This window comes from Anser cygnoides, chromosome 3, assembly GCF_040182565.1.
Source record: "Anser cygnoides isolate HZ-2024a breed goose chromosome 3, Taihu_goose_T2T_genome, whole genome shotgun sequence".
NCBI classification, from domain to species: domain Eukaryota; kingdom Metazoa; phylum Chordata; class Aves; order Anseriformes; family Anatidae; genus Anser; species Anser cygnoides.
In genome coordinates, this window is record NC_089875.1 from 50,369,047 (window position 1) to 50,380,686 (window position 11,640).

At 42.7% G+C, this 11,640-nt stretch overlaps 1 protein-coding gene across 1 annotated transcript; it reads right to left on the reverse strand.

Moving 5' to 3' along the window:
- Positions 1-4,095: 4,095 nt before the first annotated feature.
- On the reverse strand, positions 4,096-9,647 carry MAS1 (MAS1 proto-oncogene, G protein-coupled receptor). Its single transcript, XM_013186754.3, has one exon. The coding sequence runs from the start codon at positions 7,615-7,617 to the stop codon at positions 6,628-6,630; it is 990 nt and encodes a 329-aa protein (XP_013042208.1). The 5' UTR covers positions 7,618-9,647; the 3' UTR covers positions 4,096-6,627.
- Positions 9,648-11,640: the final 1,993 nt, after the last annotated feature.

An 11,640-nucleotide genomic window follows, 5' to 3' on the forward strand; every position in this document is an offset into this window, starting at 1 on the left:
ATGCTCAGCAGAATTTGACAAGCCTAATGCTACAAGAAAACTGGGGGAAGTATGACTGAAGTACACAGTAGAAAACTCAGGATGGATAGAAAGCTGAGAGATGCATGGCATACATTTTGCTTGTAACTACCCAAGGACTTTAAAGAACGGTGCTGTAGGCTTCAAGCCTTCTGCTGTAGTGATGAAAGTAGGGAAAACCCCCAGGATGGCGTGCACAACAGCTGAACGCTCCTCTGAGAGGAGATGTCATACCCAGACTGGGAAAAATACAGATAAACATTTCTCAGTGCTGAAAGCTGGTAAGAAGCACGGGCCAGTGCTGTGCTCAGAAAGATTTGTGCTAATGGGTAAATGAACCAACGTAACACAGAAAACGTTTGGCAGAGCTGTAATTACAGGGGACCTCAGTCACGGCAGGGTTAGCAATAGAGGCACTGTGCGTTGCTCAGACACTGGTGTGACTGGCCTGGCCTGGCCACTGGCTGTGACAGAGGTCCCTTCCCTAGCCCTGTCCAGGGAAAAAAATATCAGAATTAGACCCCTGCCCCCTCAAAAAAAAAAAAAAAAAAAAAGTTTGTACATATGTGCTTTCACAAAAATCATTTTCCTTTGCTGTAGTATGTAGCAGTATATTCAGTGAGCTTAGAGTTTGTGTTCGTTTGAAAATCTTCCTTGCAGTAGAGATGTTTTTCCCCTAAAAGCAGCAAAATAAATTATATCTAACTGACATGTTACTCTTTAAGCCAAAATATAAAACCAGATAGACCAAAGACAACGTGGAACATAAAACATCTTCCTCTGATGTGTATAGCAATTTTTTTTTTCTTTTGGGATAGAACAGTGACTCCAGGGTGCTCAAGCCATTTTCTGCACATAGCTGTTACAGGTTTTTCATCTCATTGTAGACACTTTATACAGAAAAATAATTGCTTCTATAAATATTTTGAAAAATGTATTCTTTAACAATCTCTTACCATTTATCATTAATATATATTTGCTAGAATATCCAATTGTCATATTTGGCAATTTGGTCTGTATTTGGCATAAAATAAATACTTAATGGGGTAAATAAATACATTATTTAAAGTAATTCCTAGTCCAGATTAAATCATTTCTCTCTCTTCCCTACCCACTACCCCTTTGTGGCAAAACAGATCTCTCTCTCTTGGATGAAAGGGTCAAACTGGATTCCACACCTTTGCACCATGAGCTTCTTAATCTGCCAGGACAACAGCGATGACCCATTGATTTTAAGAAGAAATAAATCAATGAGAAAAAAAAAAGTAACAGAAAAAGAGAATGTGCAAAGCTTTTAACCAGTTGCAAAGCAAGTTTTATTAAAGGGTTCGTGCTACTGTTCGTTTTGCAAAGTGGCATGCTAAGGCAATATGATTTATAAATTACTTTTTTAGTGTCGCTCAGTAAGCCATTGATACAAGAGGAAAAATAATAGTTTCCTAAGCCCTAGTTCAGCATGTCAACCTACTGAATCAGACTTCAGGTAGCTAGAGTTTCCCTTACTACCATTATCTATATTTCAAAGCTCCCTTTGCTGTCTTCTTTCCAGTTCCTCAAGGAGAATGAATTCCTTGTGATAGACGTTAGAGCAGCAAAGCGACAAGGCTTTGTGCCATCAGGTTATTTCACAGAGCATACCTGTGAAGCCAGTGAACCTCTCGTCTGGGTCTTTCCTTCCTCGTTACAGTGAATTCCAGACCGTGCCTCCTACTGACACTAGGGAAGGCAGCAGCTTCATCACCGTTGGCTCACTGCTGGGAAGTGGTTTGGGTATACCTCAGTGCGACACACAAATATTAGGCTGCAGGAGCGGTCTGAGGGCCGTGCAGGAACTATGGACACTAACGGATCTAGGAAGTGGCAGCTTAAAACAACCAAAAGGAGGATATTTTTCAGAAAGCATTTAGTTAGTCTGTGAAACAGAATATTGAAGATATCAAAAGCTTGTATGGCCTCCAGTGGAGTGGATGTATTTGTTCAAGAGAAATCCATTGAGGGTTGCAAAATACAAAGACTCCTAAACCATGATGTCTGAGATGAAAAGTGTTGAAGGCTTGGAGACGATGAGAAGAAAGCATGATGATTTATGTATCTTCTCCTCTGTGCACACCTGCTTGTAACCACTGCTGGAGTTAGGATTTGAGGCCAGATGGACACTGCCACACTCCCTCCCTTCTCCTTTCCTACCTTCCCTATTTCTGAAACAACTGAAGCAAGGATTCGGTATTTGCTATGAACCAGCATCAGGTCCAGTCTGCACGTTTGATAAGGCATGACTCCAGTTTGGAAAAAAAAAAAGGGATGTAATAATGTAGTTAAAAGTTGAATGATTATATGTAAGGCCAAAGTATTACAATCAGACAGGCTACCTCATCTTTGTACCTCTTCTCTGAATTCAGTTTTGAAACTGCAATGCTTTGCTTTGAATGCGGATCATAGTGCTTCATCTTTTAGCTTGCTGAGTCAACTGGAATAGTTATTAATAATAACCATTACTAATAATTCCATGTGACAGCACATAAGCAATCAGGCAGCTGAATGAAAACCAAACAGGCCTTCCTGTTGCACAGGTAGCTAGAAGTTCTGGGTAGTGGATTTTAATAAGTGATTTATATGTGCAGCTAGGAAGAGAAGCATCGAACCACACACGTTACAGGCAGCATATTATGGCAGGTACACACATGGGCATGCACACAGACACATGCACACAATCCCATGCTGATTTTCTGCTTTCCCTTGACGTAGGTACCATCCAAGAATACCCTCTACTGACCATTATCACCACTGCAACCTCAGCAGGCCACTGCTTGAAGTGAAGGAGTGACTGAAAACACCAGCCAGCAGCTGACTTTTCTGCAGGAAACCCGGGCGTTGCTGAGAGAGGAGCAGTGGGCACACAGCTGGGTCTCCCCCGTAGCCCCCTGGGGATGCCAAAGGGGTCCACACCCCACCACGAGGACCAGAGTAGACGGTGCAGGTCTGGCGCAACAGACAACAGGCTGTGGGTATTTTTTCAGGTCAAGAAAGCAGTGCAAGGAAAGAAATGCAGAATACAGCAGGATGAAAACCGACTACAGATTCAAACAGCCTCTCTGGGTACAGCCTGATCAAGCATCCATGACACAGGGAATTCAAGGAGCCGTAAAGGATCCCCTGTACTGAACTCCTCTGTTCACAAGACCCCATACATGGATCACCCTCACCTTGAGACTGACAGAGTGGGAGGACTTAGGAAGAAACCTCTCCCAGGTGCATACCATGCCGAGCATCACAAGCTGCTGGAGGACAAAATTACCCAGGACCTAAATGGAGATCTCTCTAGGATATTTTGGATGACCCTGTAGTTCAACTGTCCCTCCCATCCTGCCCCCAGAAAGTGACCTGAGGCATTATAATGGGAAGTGCTGTGCACTTGTAGATTATTCTCATGCTAGGAAAGGGAGCAAGGTGGGATTTTTTTTTCTATATCAGCAATCACTACAACTGGGAAGCAATTCAGCTTCCCTAAGAGGATTTTCCAGAATAAGCTCCAGGTGAGAAGTAAACTGGGCAGTACGCTCTTCCTCACCGCTCTGCCCTTGCTGTCGCTAGGATCATTCACAAAGTCAGCAAGGTATAGAGGAAATATATTTTGGACTTGAGTCCAGAGCGACCTGTCCCATGTCATCCTCCACACCCAGAGGGAACTGTAACAGCAAAACATGCTGTGCCAAGGAAGGTGACTTCCCTCCCTGTATTCCTGACTACACTTTTGGTAAGTGTTTTAATAAAGTAAGCACTAAACTGGGCATTTCTTCCCTGAACTATTCCTTGTCTTGACTTCACAGCAATATGGGAGTCCTCATTGCCCTGGATTACAAGAGAGCCAAAAGATGGCTCCTGTTCCGAAGTGTTTACAGTGTAAATATGAAAGCACAGCACCAGAAAGAAAATTTTGTAATCCTTGTTTTACAGGCAGGAATGTGAGGGACAGAAAGATGAGATGCTGAGAATGCATTAAAGTAAAACCCACATCTCTGGACTCCATGGAGAGGACTTCACCCACAAGACAAACTTTCCTGTTCTGCACCGCTGCAAAGTGTTTCTTAACACTGCCTGACCTGCACAGGGTTATTTCACCCACTCCCACAGATGCAAATAATTTTTGAAAAGTCAGACTGGTGGAGAATCACTTTCATGTTGTGCAACACATGACATGTCACATTTTCCCTGTTGATTTTTTAATGGTGGAATAATGTGCTTATCAGTTTCCCTTGTACTGCAGCCTGTCTGCACAGGCAAGAGTCATCAGTCGCTGTGATAAAGAAGAAAGAGCATCCCTAAGATATTTTTATCAGTGGACTGGGAAGCATTAATCATTTTTCAACTGCCAGCTCTTCACTCTTATTCATACTTCTGGATGTTCGTCTCATGATGAATGTTAATTTTGTCTGCCCTGTAAGCTGATCTCTGGACATTTGTCCAAATTCTGAAATGTTTGGGGGCACGGACAGACACAGATGTAATGGGGTAGGAAGTTAGACACCCCAGAGCACCTTGTGCAGCTTATGAGCACCAATATTGCCCTGTTGTATAAAATTTACCTTTCAGATCTACTGACCTAGCTGCATGCATAGCGATCATTAACCAAGACCTGTCGTAGTAAACAAGGTATGTTTAAGCACAGTAAATAACGTATCTCGTCTCACCTGAATCACTTTGAGAGATCTGGGTTATGTGTGGACAGCAGACCCCCAGCAGGTGCACGCACACACTGCTACGCGTGTGTGGACACCACACACACTCATTTCCACTGCCCCCCAGGGTGCCCACAGACCTACTTGCCATGTCCTGCACCCACCCCTGGCAATGGGAAGCTGCTCTGCTGACGTGTCATTCCAGCAGTTCGGTAGATCAGTACCCAAAGAGAAGCAGCCTGCCCTCATCTGCTACCTAAATCTGTAGAGGTGGCAAGCCTGGGACTACAGCCTCAAAAAGAAGAACTTGGACAAGCAGAGGGGCTGTCACAGGGGAGGGTTTAATGGAGTGAGGGAACTGGAAAGATAATAGAGGTAACCTTTTCCTTTCCCTGAGTCTTTTCTGCAATGACACAGTGCAACACTTTAACGTAAGGAAAAAGGGGAATGTGCGTAGAAGAAATATTTATCCTTCTGAGAGCTCTTCTCTGTGTTAATTCCCATCCAATCCTAGGCCTTAACCTACCATCTTCCTTATTCCAGGGCTGGCAATCTTTCAACAAAGGAAGGGTAGGTTGTATTTTTCTTTCCCCAGTCAGCTATTAAGTGTGCCAATGGAAACTTGGCGGGGAGCTGAAGATGCTGCTGCTGCCCGTGGCAGGAGCTCTCCGTTCCTGCTGAATTTGGAGCCCCGTGGGGGCTAGAGGCAAATGCGTCTCCCAGACGTCTCTTTGAAAGTGCCACAGCTCTCTGGCTGCCAAGACTCCCCTTACTCCGTGCCTGTTTGATAAATGTGACCTAGCCCCATCTTTCCCTTGCTGTTGTCTTCCTCTGCTCTCTGCAGCTTGGCTGTAAGTGGGCAAGCGGCCCTAGGAATTACACTTAACCACATACCAGCACAGGTGCCCTGCCATACAGTCAGAGGCAGTCAGCTGGAATGGTTTTGCTGAGGTCGAGCCCCAGGCATACATTGCTTGAGGCACCTCTCTTTTTTTCTTCCTATGAAAAGATGTTTATTATAAAACCTGAGATCACAAGGGGAATATATATTCTTCGGGGAACAGCTAAATACTGAAGACATGGCCGGGACAGCAAGCGTTTGGATGATTTTCTCATAGACTCCTCAAGTAACTAAACCTACAGGAACACTGGCATTTTGAGGATAAGCCAGCCCCACCTTTCACAATTAGGGCAAAAGCCCTGCGTGAGTTGACAACATCCATATGTTGCCAGCTACTCCTGTGTGTCAGGTACCAAACTATCCAAGGATCCATAGGAATGCTGATGCCACTGGAAATTATGCAGCACATACCTTGAAAGCAGGATCTGAAGCAGCCCCTTAACCACAGAAGAACTGGATCATTAGCATATACTTGCATGTCTTGCTAGACCAAAGCTACGCTATATGTTTGTGGGTACATACGGGGACCATATGTGGATTTCTTCCTCTGCTCCCCATGGGGAGCAGCTCTTCTGTGAACTTGAACAAGCTGGAAACAGCTGTAATAGATCCCAGTATGTAACGTAAATCCCGTGTTTAGTGGGTTTGACTTTTAAAAATGCGAACACACACAGGCCCTGATGACTTCAATAGCATTTATGGGTGCTCAGTGCTTTTATAAATGTCACACTATTTATAACATATTTGTGTCCTTTTTTTATATTCTCTGTTGGCCTGTCTCTTTTCCACTGTGGTATCCTTGACTGACATAGTCACATAAGGATGTAGCATGTGTTTGAATAATTAAGAAAATACAAATAAAAATTATCTTTATTCTAGTCCATATTTTTCCATTACTCAACCACCAAAGATAACAGTACCATTTCACTACTTCCTTTTACATTCTAGGGAAGAAAAATGCTCTTAGTTTTGCAGTGGTTTATTAAATCTTGCAAGTCCAATTATTTGCCCCCAGAACTTCCCCCCTAAGCCTCAGAAAATCGTTTCAGCTATATCCAAACTCATGCCAACTTCCTGGCTTCTCGGCCGCAACCCGTCCGTGAGTGCTCTGCTAAGAACCACTTTGAGACTCTCCTTGAACCTCTTCTTCTTGCTGCTTCCTACAAAGAAGTAAACAAGGGGGTTGATGCTACTGTTAACGGTGGAGAGAACAATGGTGACGTGGTTCTGCTGGCTGAGCAAAGACGACCAGTGGTGGTAATTCAGGAGATACAACAGCCTCATAGGCATGGCAAAGATGAGGAAGACAATGACTGTGGCCACAATGATGATGTAGAGCTTTGACGAGTGAGGTCTCAGGGAGTTACGATGAATCCTGATAACCAAGATCAGGCTGGACAGAATCATTAGAGGAATGAAGATCATGAAAGTCAGGATCCATGTGAAGATGAGCATTGCTTGGCAATGGTTGGCATCATCAAACTGTTCCTTTGTTGAATCATCTTTGCATGTTAAATATTCGGCTATTGTCATCAGAAAAGACAGAGTCCACAGAATTGCGCACACAATTGCTGACTGGTGCTGTGACCGGTGGCATCGGTACCAGATGGGGTAAACAATAGACAGACACCTCTCAATACTGATGGCTGTCAGGAGATAGAGACCAGTATTATATCCAAGAAGGAAGACAATAGACAGTGTGGTGGTTACATAGTAGTAAAAACCATATGCGAATCCAAAACCAGCAATGTACTCAATTGACAGAATAAATGTACAAAACAGTAAGGAGATGTCAGCAATGGACAGGTGTGTGATGTACGCAGTGAATGGGTTTCTTTTGATCTGGAAGCAGAGGCACCAGAGGACAATTCCATTTTCACAAAAACCCAGGAAGGAGATGATCATAATTACCCAAAGTGGGGTCAATATCTCCCAGACCCTTTCCTGTGCAGAAATGTTTCTGTGCATTGAGATGTTCTCTGTGCCTTCGCTGGGATGAAACGTTATGTTTGACTCATCCATGGGGAAAGCTCAAGTTTGGATAGCACAGCTCTTCCTTCTGCAAATATGTATAAAAATATACTGTGAATATTGTGTGCTCCTCCCTCCCCTTGTTCTTTCTACCTTGTGGACCCTGGTTTTCTGGTCATATCTGAAAGTCTTAGCAAAAGGAAAACCATCTTTGATATACTAATGCTAGCTGAAACCCAGCTGGAACTATTCTCAGCAAGTATTAAAGATTGCTAAGCCCATCATTCTAGGAGAAATACTGAGCTTTTTCTCTGTGAGGTTCAGCATGTGGATGCTAAACCAGAGCTAAAGAGATATCCTTGAAGAGCTCTTGGACAAGCAACCTCTCTATCCCATTGTGAAGTTTCTTGTTGTACTGGTCAGAGGTTTTATTGGTGTTTCTTAGTACAGCGCTGGATTGTTCCCAGACAGGGCTATTAAGCTCCCTTTGAAGCTAATGGCATTAGTTTGAAGTTATACATATGTATTTCAAGTGAATTTGTCTCATACGTATTTGTGTACTACAAAATTTTGTGTATGAAAAAATTTATACTAATACCTTTTCCAGGAAGGTTTTAATTAAATGATTAAATTAATATGCAGTTACTCATCACTCTATTCCCTCCAGGTGTGGAGGTAGAGGGTATACAAAATGACACCGTTTTGAGACAGTTGTATTTGACCAGCTTTAATTGTCAAAAGTATGCAACCATAGAATCGTAGAATATCCCAGGTTGGAAGGGACCCACAAGGATCATCGAGTCCAACTCACTATAACAAAATTTAACCATGTTTAAACACACTGATCCACTTAACAAAAGTGCAAATATCCTGCAAACATTACAAATCCAACCCATCACAAGGTGAAGTAGTTGTTCAGGTTCCCTGACATTGTTATAATGTTTATAAAAGCTGTTTTGGATGAAGTTTTCCTTTTCTATGTCTCCTTTTACCCCACAAGAGAGAATAAACAGCACTGGCTTCAGACGATTTTCATTGGTATGTAGGAACATGTCATGCCTGCTTCCCTGTTAACTTCCTACCTGCCCCAGTCAGGTTTGGGGCACTTGTAGATTCAGTGGTGTTAACAGGGACTAACTGCTGGCAATAAGCTTGTCCGGCTGCCTTGACTCATCCATATATGCAGCCCTGGTTTTTAACATGCCATGCTGGGAATTCACCTATATCCTCAAGCAGTCAAGAACATCAAATGCTAGGGGAAGAAGTTTTACTGGGGTTAACTTTTGCAATGATTATTTAAACAGAGTTGTTAACCCCAATCATAAATTTTCACTCATGAGCCGTGGCTTTCCTGTGTTCATTTGCAGCTTCTTAAGAAAAGATATCACACCCTAAAAAAAGAGCCTTCAGTAAATAATCTGGGGAGCCTCAGGGCTTGCCGGCATTTAAACCCGCACAAAAATGGTAATGATGATCTCACCTGTATGTTGACTGTGCCACCGTCTGATACTCAGTCGGAGGGAACAAACAACATAGCTGGAAATGTGGTAGAGAAGTGAGTGTGAATGCAACAGGTAAGTGAAGTGAGTGGGAAGAGTCCCAAAAGCAGTGCTCTGGAAACGCTACAGAGGGAGGGTGCTCAAAAGCTGTGCTGCTGGAAGTGTAGTAAAACTTCATAGGAGAAAAGGAGAGGAGCATCTATCTATTTCAAGGGTTAAAGGAAATAGAAAAAGAAAAAATGAAAAAAAAATATGAAAAGACCCAAGTCTCTGCCTCTGAAGAGTAAAATGAAGAGGAAAAAGTTCTGGACTTACTAAGGTCATTCCCACATGAAAGCAATCAGAGATAAGCTTGGAAAGCATCTTCTCCTTCCAGATACATCCATGGTGAGTTCAGATTTCCCTGAAGTTGTTGAAGAATGTCCTTGAAGAAGCTGAAGGTTACTTTCTCCAACCATTTGCCTTCGGTGAGAGGGAGAGCAAATAATCACTTTGACCATGACTCCCTCAAAAATAAGAATGCAGTTGTCCCATTGCTCAAAATGACTGAGGCATGCCAAGCAAAGAGCCCCAGGCTCTTCATCTGAGGCTGTGCTTCAAATGGCATCACTCAGTATCTGGCAAGTCATCTGTCTGAGAGCCTGGGAGTTAACTATTGTGGGAACTGAATGGCAGTACATGGAAAGTTGTCCTGAGCTCCTACAATACCAAGAGGCACAGTTTAAATAAACAAACACGAAGTGAGCAGGAAATCTATTTGGGGATAATAAAATCTGAAGGAAAAATATCAGCTTAGAACTTCACTAAATGCCATCTTAAACAATACAAGTTGATTTGTAAATTTGTCTTATATAGCTTTTTAATATAAGCAAGAAAGTGAGAGAATGTGAGAGAGGGAGAGGGAGGAGGTGAGGGTGAGAGAGGGAAGGAAGGAAGGGAGGAAGGAAGGAAGGGAGGAAGGAAGGAAAACCAAGGCACAAAGAAAAGAAAATAGACTAGTCCTTTGAGTTAGTCTCATATATACATTCCTCTTGGTAAAAACCATACCCTGAGATTATTCTAAAATAAAATAAATTAGTTAATAAAAAGAAATATGAAGCAAAAGTCTGTTCTTGAGTTTTAAACAGTCTCCCCTGAAAAGTTCAAACAAGCCTAGGAGCAGATAAAAGTCCCTTGAGGATGTCCCCTGCATTTGCCCCAAGTATTAGGTTGTTTTTATATTCAGATATTAGCAGAACAAACATTCTTAGCCAAAAAAGGAGAGAGTTTTCTTGGTCTTCTCCTTTAGATGTTTCACTAAAACTACCAAATCCCCAAACGGGAAAAGCTACGAACTAACATGAGAAGTAAATGACCCCAAAGGGAGGGTCAAAATAAAGTTAGGAAAGAAACAGACTGAAGTGAAAACAACTTCTAATTGCTTTTGGTTGGTTTAAATTGCAATCTACCTTACATTCAACAGCTATAGGACCAAAAATTTCAAGGTGCCTCCATGAAAGAAAAAAAATATTGTTCCCAACCCGTAAAGTGAGACATGCATGTGAGCAATGAGAATGATCATTATTGGAATGCGTTAGTTACCTGTGTTCGTGGCCTATTCGGTCTGCTGTGCAAACGCTTTCCAAAACCAGGAATGCCCTAGCATCCATCCCTCCACTGGGGCCAGTGGTTTCTGGTAACTCTTTCATACGCACACATAAACGTACAGTTCCTTCATGACTGGTACCGACAGTCATCGCCAACATGGCCAGGGAGGCGGTGTGAAACCTGATCTGGAGGGGAATAGATCACAAACCCAACCTGCCCTGCGGAGCTCAGGAGCAACAGGAGGATTGAATAGGGCAGGGGGACCCTGCGCCTGCTAACTGATGGAGTATTCGCATCAGGTGCTGCCAAGAGATGGAGTGGTTACTTCTGAATCAGTTTAACTATTCAGATATTGAAGAAGGGGATTGTGATAATAAGGCCTGGAACCCCAATGGATCTTGGTACTAGAAATGAGTATCAACAGTAAAGTCATGATTGCCAATACAGGCATTCTATTCATTTCAGTCTAAACTGATTATAGAGTAAGATATGGCATGAATGATAATCTATCCCCAAGCTTTTCCATTAGACACTGACTTGGTGGGACAGAGCAGCCTTGCCATAGATGTAAATTAAATGTACACTTTCCAATATCCTGTACGTACAAAGCTGGCAGTGTTGCCTTTTTATCGTTTTGCTTTGAGCCTTTGAATAATTTCACGTTCTTGTGTCTTCAGTTACAGGAAGCAGAAGGCAAACTGAAAAGAACTTGAAATTCTTTCATTAAAATAATGATAATAATGACAACAACCTAGGACAAAATTAGGAGCAGTAAACCAAATCACAGGGTTTTACGGAGTGCCAGTATTTATTTTACAGGTGCCAGTATATAAAGGATCCTCCGTATACCTTGGAGTCAGATCTCCTAATTACATACTTATATGAACCATGTAAAAAACCCCTAAGGGATGAGCTTTGCCAGCGCCTTCAGGTGGTGCATTTTTTTTTGATGGTCATTCAGTCAACAGGCACTGTCAGACAGTCTCGT